Source organism: Nasonia vitripennis, chromosome 5, assembly GCF_009193385.2.
Source record: "Nasonia vitripennis strain AsymCx chromosome 5, Nvit_psr_1.1, whole genome shotgun sequence".
Classification (NCBI taxonomy): Eukaryota; Metazoa; Arthropoda; class Insecta; order Hymenoptera; family Pteromalidae; genus Nasonia; species Nasonia vitripennis.
In genome coordinates, this window is record NC_045761.1 from 5,896,482 (window position 1) to 5,914,876 (window position 18,395).

The 18,395-nt window shown below is 37.1% G+C and overlaps 2 protein-coding genes and 1 long non-coding RNA gene across 5 annotated transcripts in view; 1 reads left to right on the forward strand and 2 right to left on the reverse strand.

Annotated features, from left to right (window-relative positions):
- Window positions 1-18,395, forward strand: part of LOC116417627 — a 166,179-nt gene that overhangs the window by 87,014 nt on the left and 60,770 nt on the right. The gene's annotated exons all lie outside the window — the stretch shown is intronic.
- LOC100679938 lies at window positions 327-8,608 on the reverse strand. Of its 2 annotated transcripts, none has more exons than XM_003424484.4 (4): window positions 8,352-8,608; window positions 6,574-6,772; window positions 5,618-5,819; window positions 327-1,692 (listed from the first exon to the last, which is right to left on the reverse strand). In XM_003424484.4, exons 2-4 carry the CDS (start codon window positions 6,758-6,760, stop codon window positions 1,554-1,556), a joined length of 528 nt encoding a protein of 175 aa, XP_003424532.1. In that variant the 5' UTR covers window positions 6,761-6,772; window positions 8,352-8,608; the 3' UTR covers window positions 327-1,553. The 2 variants fall into 2 exon arrangements, with proteins under 2 accessions (XP_003424532.1, XP_003424533.1); XM_003424485.4 differs by lacking the exon at window positions 8,352-8,608 and adding an exon at window positions 8,005-8,284.
- LOC100123493 lies at window positions 9,753-18,116 on the reverse strand. Of its 2 annotated transcripts, XM_031931675.2 has the most exons (5): window positions 17,887-18,116; window positions 16,624-16,906; window positions 15,639-15,893; window positions 14,193-14,325; window positions 9,753-10,652 (listed from the first exon to the last, which is right to left on the reverse strand). In XM_031931675.2, the coding sequence occupies exons 3-5, from the start codon at window positions 15,865-15,867 to the stop codon at window positions 10,481-10,483; spliced, it is 534 nt and encodes a 177-aa protein (XP_031787535.1). In that variant the 5' UTR covers window positions 15,868-15,893; window positions 16,624-16,906; window positions 17,887-18,116; the 3' UTR covers window positions 9,753-10,480. The 2 variants fall into 2 exon arrangements, with proteins under 2 accessions (XP_031787535.1, XP_032456508.1); XM_032600617.1 differs by lacking the exon at window positions 16,624-16,906.

An 18,395-nucleotide genomic window follows, 5' to 3' on the forward strand; every position in this document is an offset into this window, starting at 1 on the left:
TGCGTCAGATGCTTTAAGCTTTGTGTTTAAAATACGGGGCTTTCTAAAATCGCGTTAACATTATACGTGGCTAAACTTGGTCGTGACAGTTACGAATTACCTAAATGGAGAGGAGGGTTTTCCCGGAACTCTGACTTACCAGACTTTTCTTCTTTATGCATCGTACGCGCGGAATATTTAAATTTAAATAATACTGATATACAAGAATAATCCAATTGTATTATGATGAAATACATTACTTACCTGTGAAGTCTCAATACTCGCGATGTTTTAAATATTAAAATGAATTAATTAGGATTGTAGACCGAAAGGAGAGAAAACGTTAATTTTCAATTTGTAAATTTTATTCGCTGTTACATTTGGAAAAATAAATTTTATGATTCAGCACTAACAAATACAACTACATAACAACTTCGATATACAACGTTTCTTATAACATAGGGTCATGTCGTTAAACGCATTGTTTTATAATGCTCGCGCTCTTTCGCGTCTCTCGCAAGTGCGCCCATTGTTTATGGCATTATCGAAAGAACCATTAATCATGTCTCAGAGCGCGCGCGTTCATTAAGAGCAAACGTCACCTAGCTTCTTAAAATCTCGAAAGTATTTTCAATGTCATAACCGCCGTGGGTATAATATGCATGTTTATTCATGAAAATCGCAATTAATCATTGTCTCACAACGGACAGCTTGCTGGAATGGCTTCTTGGTTCGTTCGCATATAACTCCTCCTCCCCAGGAGTAGGCAGAAAGACGAAAGAAAAAAAATCGACGAAAGAGGGACTGCTAGTCTGCGCACGCCAACCTCGAGGAATAGAGGCTAATTATCATAATCACGGTAGCATCTTCGTAATTAATTCTCATCAATTGACGTTGGTCGCACGTACAATAACGCCGGGGCTAATAAAAACGATGACGAGAGCTGCGTCGCTAGTATACCGCGGTGCCAAAGAAAACAGAGAGAAAGAGACGAGTATGCTAGCGCGACAAGGATTACTTCACTTGGAGAAAGCGCGGGTCGAGGTCCGCGCTGCACGTGCCTATGTATGTGTGTTTCTGTGTAGTGTTGTAGCCACTCATACTCACGTAAGTGCACACCGACGTTTTTTCCACTTTAGTTCGATTTTCATTTGGCTCGCTTGCCTGAGGACAATCAGCCGCAGTAACTTATGCTATACAAAAGTAAGAACTATTATGTATTTACAGTGTATTCTGAGGGCACTATTTTGCTATGTCAACTTAGAAATTTCTTCACGTACATTGTCTTTACGAAAGTTTTTTTTTACGTTTTTACGATTTTTTTAAAGGTACTTTCTAACTGAACAATGACATTCGAGGCATTTACGCGAACAGTTATACTTAAAACATAGACATTCGAAAAATAAGCGTATCAAAACTAATAAATATTCTGTCTTTTATAAACTATATATAAGACTGTCAACTGAAGCTGTTATTTATAGAATAATTCTAAATCTAAATTGACAAATCCGAACAATTCAGTGAAAGGTAGCTTTACGGTTTTATCTTTGATTGAGAGCTTAAAGGGCGCGCAATCAATCCGATAAAGGAATCTTGCACTCTCTTCCGCGTTTCGCCAGCTGATGACAAAGTCGCGGACTGCCAATAATGTCGCCCATGAATACGCTGAGTAAGTAGTTCTCCTTCACTGGATCAGGCGAAGATTTATATTGACTGAAACAGATTAAACGGAACATTTTGTCTACGATTTCCAAGTTCAACATCGCGAGGAAACTCGGTTTTTGTTATTTTTGATTTGATAATTATACTTTTATCGTAGAAGAACGTAATTAGAAAAGGCATTTCGGGATACGCCTTATTATTTAATTATTTTGCAATCACTTACATTTTCCACTACAATACTAAAATAAAATTGCCTAATAAAACAGATAATAAGCTTAGAATAATAACAATAACCATTCATTAAAATTTCATGGACCAATAAAACGCGAACAAGTATCAAGTTCTGAAAGATTCATCAACTCCTTACCGACCGCACAAATTCATTAAAACCGTCCGAATCCACGAGACTCACGCTTGCCTTCACTCCCACATACGGCGGGGACGAGGGAGAAGAAGAGCCGCATTAACGGTACGCAGCAATGGTCGCGCGTACATATAGTAAATCTCAGGAATAAAGTACCCCACTTCTTGGAAAGCGATTTCAGGATTCGTAATAGGGCTAGGACCTCCGATCACGCGCCAACACTACTATTCTATTCTGCGGGCTTTTTCTACTCCTGTATCTGCGGTGGAGAGTAGCCGAGCTCGTATTAAATTCAGTTGTAAGTAACGCCACGAGCAGATAACCTTAATGGTGCTAGTCCCCTTCTAATGCATCCCGATAACTCTGCAACGGTTCCTTTCTTTACTCAGACTACCTCTCTTTTATTTCTGGATAGCTGCACAATGCTACAATTTAATCTCTTTAGACTCTGTAGGAATTGATCCAACTGTCCTGGGGCTATAGTTGTTTCAGTGTTAACCTGCTAAACGCAACGGATGGAAATTCTCAAAATTTTAATACACTTTTGCTTAATCATCTCTTTAAAAAATGATGGCCTTTGTTGTGAACCATTTAATACGTGATTCTGATTGGTTGCTGGTTGGTTGCCTAGGCAACGTGATCAGAACGGCGCTTTAAATTCATAACCCTCAAAACAGTCATAACTCATAACCCTGGTAGAAATGTTTGAGGTGTTTAAAATTAAATGTGGAAACCTAGATAATAGATAAAATATATGTAATATAACTAGCAAGAAATTTTAGTAAAAGTTAATCATTACCAAGAGTGTGTAGTTTTACAACATGTGTATTGAAAAGTGGCACCCTAACCCTATTTGAAGTAGTAATAGTGTGTGAATATTATTTAGTTTTTTTTTTTAAATGTCAGTGAGAAGTTCAATTAAAAGAATAAAGAGTTTGAAGATATACTGTGTCTCTGTGCCCCAAAGTCGTCCTCGGTGAGGTTTGTGAGGTGAATTTAAAGAAAAGTTCAGTATCCGAGTCAGTAAGTTTAAGTCTATCATTATACAATGCTCTTTGAATTGTAAAAAGGCTACTAGACAACTAAAATATAACACTGCCACTTCCTATGTTACCTAGAAATATGTAACCTAGATGATTCTGATTTAACTGTTTTCGTTCATATTTTCACATCAAGGCTCATACGAAGTTTTTAATTGAGCAGGTCGAATTTGACTTGTAGCCAGTTACGCAGAAATTACTATCTCCAGCACATTGTATTTCTGGTTTCTAGCATATTTTTTACATGGAGAAAGTGATAAATGTTTTGGCTTTTTGGTCAAGGTTTTAGGTAATTAGAAGTTTGACTTTTAATAGTTGTGAGAGATTTTGAGACCAATACCTGTTTTTCCATTTTTGCATTTATAAAAATTATCATGGGTGTTGTAGTCGAACACACAAGTATTTCAGTTGACATTGATTCAACTTTAAATATCTTTTCACAATCACAAAAGAAATCTATATGCAAAATATGAGCACTCTAGACCTGTTAGTTTTTGAATGAGAAAAAATGCAAAAATGGAGAAACAGGTATCGGTCTCAAAATCTCTCACAACTGTTAAAAGTCAAAATTCTAATTAATGCCTTGACAAAAAAGCTAAAATACTTATCACTTTCTTCATGTAAAAATACACTGGAAACCAGAAATACAATGTGCTAGAGATGGTAGTTTCTGTGTAACTGTCTACAAGCAAAATTTGATACGCTAAATTAAAAAATTCATATGGACCTCGATGTGAAAATATGAATGAAAACAGTTAAATCATAATCATGTAGGTTACATGTTTTCTAGGTAGCATAGTAAGTATCTGTGTAAAATTTCAGTTGTATAGCGTTTTTATAATGCAAATAAATGGCATTTTAATGATAGACAAACCCACTGACTCTTATACTGAACTTTTCTTCAAATTCACTATTCAAACCAATGATGACGACATTGAACATTATTAATGTATTTATTAAAAAATAGTTTTGAGGGATTTAGTAACATGTTACATGCTTATAAAATATTAGCAGATGTTAGTGTGTCGCCCAGCACTTATGGTAGATTTTCTACCAGTGTTATTAGACAGAGATAGAATCAAGAGCGCGCGAAGCGCGCCTTCATTCCTAGTTTTTCTATAATTTTCATTTGTGTTTCTTACTAATCATACCGTTATATCTATGTTACTAAAATCCTTTTAAGTGTGAATGAGAATCGACCATAGCTTATGGGATCATAAATGCCTCGAAAAATACGCCGACGCTTTAAGAACCGGCCGTTCTTTTTATCAAGCGATTCCTTAATGCTCAATTTAAAGCGCGCTCTACACTAAAAGAAATCTTAAGCACGCGGAGACTGGAAGTCGGAAAATGCCACCCAAGAGAATCAATTTGCAGTATTCGGTGCAATCAGTAAGGAGGTAGTAAAATGACTCGTATAAAATATTTAAAAGGTTCGATTCCTCTCCACAATTTACTTATTTTTCTTTGATATTTACTGCGCGCTTGTAAACATTCTCTATGATGAACCGACTACGGTATTATAAAATGCTTTTCAGAGAAAATAAACTTCTGTATTCGCTTTATAAGTTACGAAACTTAGATAGATTATAAGAGTCGTAAATATTATATATGCGACACGTCGTTGTAATATTTTTGTGTTTACTTTTTGTCGTGAAATCTTACACCACAATAATGTAACGTTTTTTCTTTTAATTTTTTATGCTTTTGATTGGAAGAGCTTTGTTAAGACATGTCGCAACTTTATGGTACAATTGTCATAAGAAATGAGGTTTCTTTGCACCTGAGGAAACACTTTATAGATGTTGCTGTCAATATTTGATGGTATAGCGTTATCTAGCCTTATTTATAAATCTATGAAACGATAATTTATGAACGTTTATATAGTATAGAAATTCGTTACTTGAAATATATCTTTAAACATTGAATTCGAACAGCGACCAGGAAATTCATTTTAATACGACATAAAGTACATGTCAAAGCGCGACTTATTTCCAAGAAGTGAGCTTTTAATGGCCAGCGAGTTTGACTTTCATCGCGAATGGTAGCGGCGCGCTGGCGTCTCCGGCGGCAGTGTACAACAAGCAAAGAAAGAAGCATTGACCTTTGCTGCGGCTGGTTTTCTCGAGACAACGACTTCTCGGCAATTTAGCCACAGCTACGGAATTATCGACGATTCTGAAGCATGACGACAAACTAGCGGCTACCGTAGATTTTGCGCTGGCTCTTAATAGCGAGGTACTTTCTACGCTTCATTTGCGAAAACGGTAACTATATTGTTTCAGCGTTCACTAATTTATCCGTTTATCTGTTTCTGCAATTCGCCGCTAGAATTATGATATTTGTCTTTCTATATTTGAGGAAGTTTCGTTATTAAAGTTTTGATTGTGTGGACTTTGACTAATGAATTGTTTGATTTCCTTTTTTCTGAAATTTACTTTCCAATAGTTTATGAAATTATTCATTGTATATTCATTTAAAGCAAAATATTATGAAGAGTTTCATTTTTAATTTCAAACTAAATAGAAAGTTTGTAAGTCACTAAATATAATATTAATTTGTACATTCTTACCTAAATATGCTATCCCATTCGTGTGCACGTTCTCGGCCCTTTTTCTGAAGAGTGGCTTGGGCATATTTTGAGCATATTCTTTCGTAAATACATACATTTTCTCCTAGTTCCGATATCATTCTCTTCTCAACCTGTGCTACATCCAATATTTCGTCATCGTGTAATTTTGGAAGAGTCCTTTTGGTTCGATTAGCGTAAGTTTCTGAAACATGAATTAAAATATTATATATATATATCATTAATAATGAAATAATTGCTCTAGAACGCTTTATTTTTCCTCTTGTAGCTTCATCTCATATAAAGTTAAAAGTTTATAAACTTACAATTATTAAGTAATTTTTCTTATTTACATGTTCGATTGACCTTTACTTATTTATAATTAAACTCACGGAAGGTCAAATCAAAGAAGTAACCTGTTACGATGGCATTACACATGTTTAGTTTACGAAAGTTCGCGAGCAAGTAGAACACTTTCGCTTTCGCTGTTCAGTTTGCACAAGTCAGTCTACCAGCGCTCACTTCCATCGTGTGCACGACAACTAACAGAACTAACTAGTTACTTCCTTGTGTTTAAAATTAAAGTCCGGTAGAATGTTCTCGCTGTATTGTTGTCATATTACTTTTATTATTCTTTTTATTTCTTTGCTGAGCAATTTTATAATGTAAAGTTTTAAAGTTTATAAAAATAGCAAAATTTGTTTGTAAATAATAAAGGAATAGGAAAAAATCTATCAAATATTTGATTAGCTGAGTTATGCAAGAACATTTTTAAAGCGTTTAGACAAATTACGAAATAGTATACGAATAGTTAACATCATATCAAAAGGAAACTATTTAACCGAAATCCATTAAAAGTTTTTCAATGTTCATTGCTTTGCTTTCTCTATTTCATAACGTATACTCAAGTTATATTTGGCAGAATTGCATGCGTGACATGCGTGAGTTTGGTTACTTACGAGGATTCAGTGAGTAAGCCAGTTTCTTGACGAAATTCGTTATCCGAACGGCGGCAATGATGACGGGAAAGCCCACCAGTTGCACGGGAAGTTCAAAGAATGGCTCCTGAGGCACTGGTGCTGATGCCACGCAATTCAAAATCAAAAAACAGCAAGCGAGGATCGTCAATATCCTTGTCAACTGCATTTTGCTTAAAATCTGAAAAATGACAAGACGTTAGAGTTATTAACTATTTTATATTAGCACGCTTTCGTGAATAAGAATTGGAACCATCTCAAAATTTTAGTACATTTATCTGATTTAAATTATTTGTATTTCTACTGCGCCATAGATTGATTACGAAATAACAAAAAATGCTTAAAAAAACTGGTTTCATTAACTATTAGGGTAATTGTTTTTTCTGCAACAATGTCTTCATATTACAACATCTGATTATCATTTTTAAATGATACACCATCATCTATGATTTCTAACCAATAAACATTGCACACATTGGCATGAAAACATTGAAAATTCATTTTCTAGTAAATTTCTTTAATATTAATGATATTCCGCGAGCATATTATGAAGTTGACTTTTATTATCGTCATGCAGTTAGTAGCTACGTATTGTACATATTTTTTTTTTGTATCACTGTTATTAATGCTAACAATTATATGGTAAAGATGATAAATGCACTTATGAACCGCGCTTGAAAACCTAGCGCGAGATAAGTCAGTGCTGTAGTCAAGTAGCCCAAGATAATGGTTAATTTTAAAAATAACGCAACAACTTCTCGATTGATCCTGACACACGCGCCACTTATAGCCGCGTTAAGTGAGTCTTTATCTGCTTCTGCTGCTTATAACACTGTGACTCGTGTCATGCACGCACACGAATCGTCTTCTTGACAAAATAGATGCTTAACGGGCTCGGTTACTGAAGAAAATGACAGACTAATCTTCCAAGCTCGACAGTTTCCAACTCTTTTCTTTCTCGTTAAAACTTCTTATCTGTTGCATTGTTTAGACGGCAAAGCTCTTATGATGGGCGAGTGGTTTCGAAATTCCGGAGATAGCAAGTTGCGCTTCTTTACACTCGTATTTCCTCCGTGCTTCTGGACTTACGTATTTTCGTTCTTATCGCTCTAGCTGCGTCCTCTTAGGACTCTATCTTTGTGTAGTTTGAAGTATATATACTTTATGTGACAATAACTATCCCTTGATTTAAATGTTCGGTTGAACCTATACTTATCTGGAACTGCAGTAACAAGTTTTTTTTACGGTACTATTACGATCCTAACGAATTTAAGTAAATTTAACAGATATTTGTACTTTAGTTGATATTAAAATAGAAATTACGTTCACTTTTATACACGATTGCTTGAAAAAATCAAAATTACAGGATGAAATAATCACCACCAATGAGTTTCAAAAATTATTCTAACATACCGTAATGAAAAACCAAAGAAAACACTAGAATAATATCTCGCGTAAGAATAAACAGCAGTAGCAGGAGCGCTAAGGTAGCGCGAAATCAGGATTTCCCGGCGCGGTTAGCACTGGCGCACACTGAAGACACTTTCTTTCGACTTCCTCCGTTATATAATGGCAGAAAGTGAACTTGGCCACACTCGCTCAGCGCGCGCACTCTCGAGCTCGCGGGCCTCTCCTATATATATAAGATCCTCTCTCTTCGAACACGACGATGCATATAATACGCACTCGACGCACAGTATCTCCCAACCCCGCGCGTCACGTTATAACATCTCGACGATGTTCTAGATTCTAATACCCACCGGCTCGTCGCACCGCGCACACCAAGTTCAGACGCACAGGTTGCTGCCGCTGTGTTGCTTTGATAAAAACTCAGAGCTGAATGTTCGCCGGAGAGCTCGATAGCCGCTAAGGTCTGCACTCGCGGGTTCGGGAGAAAGTTGCGCCGGGTTGCCCCTCCAAAACGTCAAAAGCGGGGCGCCTTCTTTCGGGCTCGTGCACATATACACACAGGTGAGTCGGTTGCTCGGTATGCACCTATACGTGAGCTCCTCGCAAGTGGCTTGCGAAACTACTACGATCGGCATCGCCGAACGCGATTGTATTACGAAGTCGCGGGTCTCGATGGTCGTTAGTGTTCGGCGCAGAGTTTGTTGCGAGGATGTGCTGCGTGTGTGACTTTGGTATGCTATTATAGGACAAGGTCGCACTTTCCCCTTGAAAGAGACGTTAGCGGGACCACGTGCCCAGAACGCACTCTGGAATGCGATCCCTGCATTTTTCCTCTAATTGAGCTTTCTTCTTTTGGATTTTAGTATGAAATTTGTTTGAATCAGTCAGTATGAATGCCATTCTGAAGTTCTGATTATCAATTCACTATTGTGCGTTCACGTTCGTTCGAGATTTTAATTTTAATCAAGGATACAAGACTATCGGAAGTATCGTCACGCATCCACTGTTTGCATTGAATACGGGATGGCTCTTACATTGAAATAGACTACATAGTACCGCCAAGATTGTGCGGTGATGCATTATTTAACTACCGATATTGCTTAACACTTCGGATATGATAATTAAATTTTACCCTCTATTGAGATTCTAATTGTTCCATACATATTCTGTAGTATTAACCCTATTTTTAATAGCTAATAAATATCTTTCTTACAATCCACAATATTCTCATTGTTGCCTTAAAATAAACCATTACAAAAAAACTATAATTGTTACTCACTTACCTTGTAGTTTTGCACTTTTTGATAGTTTGTACACCAGATTTTATATTTTTTCTTAATAATCTTATTATCCAACAAGCTGAATAATTTTAAGGAGATATCGTAGACAATAGCGTACTGAGTAGTGAGCAGGGCGTGCCCACCTGGGTTACCGCTTGGGTAATACCTCAAATTGAAGTATAAGTTTGAAAAAAAGTTTTTATTATTTTACTCCATTTAGAGAATCCAACAGTAAATCGTCAATGACACGCCAGTTAAGGCATGGTCGGCTTAAATGGGTTTAACAATTGAAATATTTTTGGGATAGTTAATAGACTGCTATACATGCATTGCGCGCACAGATAATAATGAAGGAAATAGAAAATTGCCTATATGCGCTACTTATTATCATCAGCTGCAAACTATAAGTACCAAGTATTAAGAGCACAAAACTTCAAGCTGCGAGAAAGGCTAGAACAAAATTTGCACAAATTTCATAATAGACAGGTCAGTAAAAGACTACTTTATTTTACTATAAGCAGTTGATCGGTCAACATCGGTTAGTTGCTTCGTTCCACTATAGCGTGACAGATTTTTTCTAATATAATTTTGTACAAAGTTATTGAATTTTTTTCTAAATAATTTTATTAAATAGCTATTGTTTGTTGATCTAGATGAAAGCCACAATTATTACAAACAAATTTTGGAAATGACTTTTTTATAATTACAGGTTATTTTATCTTATAGAGTAAAGTTTTATAAAACTTTAGTGATTTATGTAATTCTAGATCGCTCATATAGTAAAATTCTTAAATGTAAAGCACTTACAAATATTATAAATTTCGACTAGGATCGAAATAGTTATAATATCGCCACTATATTACTGTTTCTCAAACATTTTGTGATCATTCAAAATATGTACAAGATTATTAACCTAATTATTACATACTATATAACGTTCACTTGGAGTGATTTACGTAGAAAATTCTTAGTATATGTTTTTGATCGCAAAAACAATTCGCAAGTATTCAGAAGGGTATATCACAGATGCTTATAAACATAGTCCTAAGTACCAAATCACGTCAACAGTTTACAAAGCCTTACGCTTTTTTTGCTAACATTTTCTTGTTGCTAGTCTTGAAGCTTCACAATCAATCATCCCTTAAAAATATGCAAAACCACTTCTCAGAAATTAGAGCCAACAGTCTTTTGTATTCTCTTCAACGTAGTCGTATCTTCTTCATCATGTTGAGGACACTAGTACCAGGTAACGGGCAGGTTGGGTAGAAGTTGTGACAACCCTGTCCCTCAATACCCGATATTAATTGACCCATGTGCGCTGCAAAGTGGTATCTCGAGGCTACCTCCGCCATAGTGCTTAGACTCGTGTCTCTGCAAAAGAAGAAGAGAAAAAGAGGTCATTCAATTGTATGTGATATTATCATTATTGTGCGTGTTGTTATTGCAATATGAACGCTTATATGCTCTGATCGACTCGAGGCACACGTGCAAAAAGCAATAAACCGTTGCGCCAACCGGCCCAAGGACTACTCTCCTTTTACTTTCATATGTATATCGACGTCGCAAGCGACAGCTTCGATCATTATGTGCGCCACGGTGATTTCGATGCCGTACGTAATTACGACCTAACACTAAATGCAGGTTCCCTTTTTTTTTAATCGACGCTATTGCGTACTAGTACTTATAGTCCTAATTTATTTTATATATTTAACCCAATAATAGAATTTTATTTTAAACACGATTTAGAAACAACTAATTTCAGATAATAATGAATTTAGCGTACGTTTATGAAACCCTTATTAAAATTCCCTTCAAAATTACTAATAACAGATTAAGCTATCAAATGTTTAAAAGAACTAAAACCTAACAAGGATATCTTATGTCCTCTTTTTAATTTAAAAAGCGCCTTATCCTCAGATAAAAACTTGAACCGGCGACAAATAACGCGATAAGAGACGCCGTCGCGCCCAGACTTCTCGACCCATCTTGCTTCAACTCGGACGAAACTTTCGGAATATCATGCTAAATTCAGTGTATAACGCTAGCTTCCTATACATTCCTATACACGGGCACCCTCCACAGCCTCACTTATAACACGCTCTCTCGCTTCGGTGGGTTAAGATCGAAGCGAGCGAAAATAGGAGTCGAAACTCCCGTAATCCTCGCGAACGCAGAAGTGCCGCAGGAAGAAGAAGACGAGCGCGGATAAAAAAAGAACGAGCGCGAAGACCAAATGGAGTACAAGAGAAGGAAAGAAGGATCTCGAGACGACAGCGCTTCCGTCGCGATGTTGCGCGTCTGTCTCCTTCCTTGCCGAGGAAGAAGCGCACGTCTGAGAGGGAAACGTTCTTTACGACTTAGACTGGCGCGCAGACCTATACCTATACGTATACATACGAGACGCTCGCACGAGTATAACGAGAACGGCTTTTTAGCTTTTTCCATCTTGATCGGTTTAACTCGAGCGCGATCCACCCAATAAAGCCAGCTGCGTTAGCGTTTGCATTTACGTTCGCGTAAAGTAAATATAAAGCTCGAGAAACTTTCCGGGACATTAAGCATTTGAGCGCGAGCGCGAGTGGAACTATAGAGAGGGAGAAGACGCTTCTGCAACTGTTCGGGAGTTAAACTGTCCATTCGATTGGTTTTCAGCCCGCGGGGGCTTGATGATGAACTGGCGGCAAGCAGAGATAGGTTAGAGCTAGAGACGATGGCAGGAGAGGAAAACGTGACGCATAAACGTTTTTACCTGCGGAAGAAGCTGCAGCGAGATAGTTTCAATTGACGATGGGGCTTTATTATACGCTTTGTTGTCTAGCGGAGTTGGGATGAAACGTTTTTTGCTTATTTATGTGTATCTTGCTTTTTGCTCTTTACGGGCAAATTTACTAAATTTAATTATATTTCTTTTAATACTAAAACTGATAATCAATAAAACTTCTATTTGAAAGAACCGCGTCATTAAATGACTACTGAATTTCGTAATTGATGTAATAATAATAGTCGATGATGTCTACGATTCTCAGTTTTACCTACTTATACACAAAGAAAGCTATCCGCGCAAATGTTTTATAAAACGAGATGTATCAATTGGTAAAAAAGCAAACGAAGAGCAAAGATAACTTCAAACCCGTTACACAAGAAAGAAAAAGGAGCGACTACATCATAGCTACAGTTTTGAGTATTACTTAACCCGTGCGCTAATACACTCAATGCCTTGCAACATATGGGCTCGAAGAAAGTTTTCGTATTAGATAATCGGATGACTAGCGGATGAAAAGGATCAATGCTACGTGACCAGTGTTTTTGGACTCGCGCGTTTACGTAACGACCAAAACTTTTTACTTTCACTAGGCCGATGCGGTATATCACAAAAACGGTTCGAGCCCGACCCGAACTCGACTATAAGTCTCAATAGTTCTGCTTTTCGTCTGCTTTATTTTCGTAATGACATGTTGTTGACAACATTTTTGTGAATATCTTAGATTTGTTACGTAGTTACAGATTACTCATTGATTGTGTAGATCATTTCAATCTAGATAAAGTTAATCCACTACTCAAAAGATTATTATTGATATCAAAACTATTATTTTCTCATTTATTCGAAAAAATGCAGATAAAATAACATGTAAAATAAATCAGTTGGAGCGAGAATAATAGCTTGCATTAAAAGCCTCACAGAATATGGAACCCAATAATGGATCTGTGCTATTCACTTTTCCGCAAATGAATGGTTATCGAGGCGCCATTCATTAGGCGAAAACATTGTATTATCATTCTGTGCAGGCAGCTCCATACAATGAAAGTCGATTGTCGGTCAAACAGCAAAGCAGTCGAGTGCAGAGACGATTTTTCAAACTCGAAGAGGATAATCGCAATCGTTATTTAGCTCGTCTCGATGATGAATGAAAATGGCACGGCTAGCTGTCACCGAGCGCGGAATATAACTCGAGCAGTGCTTCATTATTCTTGCACTGCGTGCCATACGAGTAGTCCCGATTATCGGACTGTACCCAATTGCGTCGGCGTGTATAATATATAAGACCTTACTATTTTGTACGCTGTGGCTAGTCGCGGTAGAAAATTGTAATTCCTCACATAAAGCGCGATGGTCGATACTAACCATGGAGTTGCGTAGTTCAATTTTTGTTGGTTAACCGAGTTGCATTCAATTTGTTTAATGTATACCGATTAAAAACCGAAACTCGTAAAACGTTGCTGAAATATCATCTGTACTATACTGCAATTAAGCTTTTCCGAATTAACGTTTAAAAAAATTTATCCACATTTAACTATAGTTTAAATCTAGAAGAAAGGTATCTCACAAATTTTGTTAATAAATTATCATCCACCAAAAGTATTTACCGTACACTCAATATTAAGAGTTCGCACTTCGGTAAAGAGAGCGAAAGTTGTGAAAGTCCGGTAAGTGCAACTTCAAGTTCGCGGTTAAATTGAAAGCGTATTTTTGCTGGTTTCAGGAGTCTGAATAATGAAAGCAGTATAACTTCATTCAAAGTGAGATCATAAACATTTTATGAAGTCTCCAATTAACAAAGCTAACAGTTACTTTAGATGTGCCGGTCTATGATCTGCAGATAATACAGTATCGCGTATTGTATATGGAATTGTATTTTTCAATCTACATTTACAATATAAGCAATGTCATTCCGAATTGTTCAGTAGTCGTTTGTATTTCAATCTTACTATTTTGAATCGGTATTTTTTGTTCCATTAAAGAAACTACAGTATAGCTTAAAAAAAAAACATCCGCAGCCTTTGAGTTCTACTTTCACAGCGAAGCATGTACCGAGAAGAATACTATAGTATACATACCAAACATAACATTACGAAAATACGAGAGCAGCGCTGCGTCAAAATTAATTCTCGTCTAATTAAAATTCATGTTACCTGATTAAGTTCAGTAGCGACCGTTCCATTTCGCTCAGCTGGTCTTGGTGCGCGATAGACGTCAACTCGCAAATGAGTTTCGGCAAACAGGCTGTCTTGATTGTCGTCATCATCTTGGCGCGTCTCGTGATAGCTGCGAGCAGTAATGACATATGCAATATTAAAACCTCGGTTAACCTGTACGGCGTGCGATACGCTCAGCGCCGGCAAATGTTCAACATTTCAATTGATTAAAGTCGAGTCGGTTGTCCAAAAGTCGTATATATGTGACGTAAAGTTACATTGTGTGTACTTGCGTGTCAGCTTCGTAATCTTGTCTCCTTATGTAGTTTAAATAATTGTCTGTAAGTCGAAAGTTGTTCATTATTTTGTCGATCAAATATTTGGTTTCGACCTTGAGTTATAATTTGTCTATTTAACTTTGTTGACAAAATATTTCTGATCTTATTTTCAGTCTAGTTACTATTATGCCTTTTGAATTTATTATGAATAGTCACTTAAAAAGATCACTATTTACATTAACGTATTTTACCGAAGCTACTTTTTCGAATTATTAATTCTATATTCTTATTGAATCCACACTCATTAACAATCGATTAGAAGTTTAAAGCGACTTTTAACTTACGTTGCCTGAGTTTTTTTCCCTCAATTAAAAATTAGTTCAGTATTTTTCAAATTTGTTTTTGTGGTTCTCATTCTTTCTATTCTATTTAGATTAATATGTATATCAATCAAGAGCAGGTAAATTATACATTTCGCTACATGTTATTAGGAAATGAAAACTCAGCGAGCACGTATTCAATTTTGTCGTAGCTCAATAATTATGTCTTCTCCATTATTTCGCCGCTTTTATTATCGTTCACGGACCAGAAATTGTGGCCTATTTTGTAAACTAAACCAAAATGACAAATAAAATTTTAAATTTCGATAAATGTTGCTAAATTGTCACTTATTTTTATGCATGAGTTATTACAGTAAAAAGTCTATTTATACGTTCGTCAATACCATTATTGTTTCCAGGTCACTAAGACAAGATCTTTCGTCTTGACTTTTGCAAACAATGCTGTTACATCATGTCGGGTGTATGTAAAAAGAACAATAACTAAAGCCACAATGCTATTAGCATTACGAAGTATTCATGTTACCGCGTCATTTGCAGTCAGTAGAAAAATCGTATTCCTATTGTCTTTTTTAGAATCTCTATTTGATAGGCGTAAGGATAAATAAGACTTTCATTCTCTACATTTATTTAAAACTTTTACCTTATTAAGACGAAACGATCAAATCAATAATTCTAGTCTCCATAATTCAATTCAGAATTTACCATCAAAACTTTAAACCTTCAACCATCTTGATTATCATTCAATTTGTGTTAAAACACAGTCATCATCATGTGGCGTGTTCACGCATTGCGGAATGCTAATAACGATTGCCTATACATCCTACCATTGTCCTCTTCATCCATGGTTTTTTTCGCTGCAGCGAAGACCATCCTTTCCAGGTGCAGTCCATCCTTGGGCGGTCCCTCTGGTAGCCTTTTTAGTTCGGAGTCCGTTTGATTTGCATCTTCGCCATTGTTGCCCCAAATCGACTGTATCACCGTGTTGTAGTCACCGGCGAAATACAGGAACATACCAAACAGTATCACTAAACGTACTGTTCCGGTGTCTATCATGATTGTGGCCGTGCCGATGTGTTTGACTAGAATAAATATAAATAAGTATGTCACGAATTAATTTGAGTTGCTTACGTGTGAATAGCAACTGATTTTTAAGTGAGATAGAGAAGCATACTGACAATTTTTACGTAAAATGAGGATGTCGAGTAGTCTTTTTACGTAATGATTGCTTGAATGAGATTTTTCTCGCATGTTTGTATTGCCTTTATTTTTAATTTTGTAGTCTAATGTTTTTGTTATTCGAATTCAAGGATATTCAATCACCTTGTAGTGAATTAATTAAAGTAGATGTTCAGCTGTAACAAACAAGCTACAACAAGCACATTGAGCGTGTGGAAATATCGTTTCATAAGAAACAATGCTAACAGCGTCAATGTTATCTCACAGAATCACCTTTGATTAACGAATTCGTCAAATCCGCAATAGTTTGTAATCAACACAATAACTACCCTGGTAGAAATGACCCTAAGAACTGGCCATTTATTAGGTAGTAACTAGGTTAAATCCTAAGAACTGGCCAGTTACTAGCCTGTTCTTAGACTCATTTCTACCAAGGTCTCTTGGAAAATAATCTCAGCTACACTGTCCCCAATCAAAAATATTATCACAGGCACACTGAATCTCAAAGAATAACAATAGAATTATACGCGACCAGAATGAAAACCGGAAATAAGAAACCACGCATGAGCGTAGAACAATCTCGAAAAAGAAAGTTCGAAGTCGTACACAAAAAATGAGAGCACACAAAGTTACCTCGTGACAATGACGAAGAAAGGATTCGCACAGCGGCGTTGCAGCGCGCACTCGAGTGGCTGTTCCTTCCGGATCTGCCGCGACGATACGCGAGTCTGCTGCTGTTCTTGCGTGCACCAGACCGGCTCAGGCTCACTCTCACTCTCTTTCCCACTTCCACTTTCTTCGAAGCCGGCTTCCTATACGTCGCCCGGTGCCGCTCACCTTACGTACCTCCCGACTGCTGCAACTGCTCTCGGCGTGTATGAGTGTATACTTTGCGAAGACCTCTTCAGAAAAGTGCCTGCTCGACATCCCATGCATGCATTAATGAGTGTAAATTTTGCTCACGGGTCGGGGGTTCCTATTTTACGAGGGATGGGATATCGCAGTGGATGGGTTTTGTTTGATGCGTCATTTGTTTGCGAATCGAGGAGGAACGATTTGTTTTGAAAACTTTGATGTATTTGAAGTAAAGAATCGCAGAAAAACATGTTTAGCGATGCAATTAATTCTTATTAAATGAATATCGATTTTGCGTTCAGGAAAGTATTAAAAATTCTGCGAGAAGATTACGTCGATTGTATTCTGAGAAGGAACAATTTCTACATTAATAGATTTTCCTGCTAAAGCAAAACAAATTTTTTTATCGCAACTTGGCGTGTCTGGATTATTCTCAAAAACACTGTGCGCATAGTTCAATGGCTTAACTTTCTACTGCACATGATACATGTCTGAAATTTTGCTTTAGTTTCATAAAGACGATCAAAATGATTTTCACGATCGCGCTCTTATGAAAGTACTTTATTTAAAGCGATCGAGGTTTCTTTTTACGGCTCGTTGCAGAGTATTTATAGTGCCATTATGCAGTAGCTAAAGAATACAATGCCGCTCACACACAGACAACGCCAAGGCTAAGTATCTTTATTTACTGAAACTTTCAATTTCAGCTAACGTTGCTTCATACGCAGCGTTTAATTAACGCAACCACGCGCGTATGCCTGCATTATGCATTAGCAGTTACCTCGACCAAAAGTAAAACAAAGCCCAGGCGATCGTCAAACTCAACACTGTAAAACACTCTGCAACGATACTCGTACAAAAATGGTCCGCAGCTTCGTGAAAAATCGCACTGTACTAAACTCGTTTCATTATCTCACTGGCTTTTCACTTGTTCGACCAAAAGCAAAACAACTTTTACTTTCTCGCTCGCTCACGCGGAAGCAAAACCTTCCGAAAACTTACGGCGAATATTCGGCACTTATCGTCGATGCGCAAACTTACTTGATCAGAAAACTTGATCCGGAATAGTGTGTACGTTCGTTGTTGTTGTGACGGGCCTCACGAGCAGCGGCCTTTCGATGCTGTAGAATGACTGCGAATGATTCGAAGGCGCGCGCGCGCCAAGTCTCTGCCTCCTCGTGCACACCTCGAGAGCCAGCCTTCGCAGCGGGCAGTGAAAGTTATACGCCGCTCGTTCGCTACGAGGTTCAGCGCTCGCGCTCGCTATAGCGAGTCTGCTATAATACTCACCCGTCGCTCTGCATAGGCTTGGACTCTTGGATTATTCAAAGGATTTGCTGACGGTGATTTGATTAACAGCAACGTGCACAGAAGATCTTTTACGTTGCATTTTAATTATCTGCGTTATTTATTAATAGCATCGCGATGTTCAGTATATGGATCCGCAATGGGCTGCAATATCTGCATGAATCAATTAACGCTTTGAACTAATCTTGCATTGAATGTTAAACAAATTTATGCTTCAGCATAATGTTTAAATTTGATTAAAG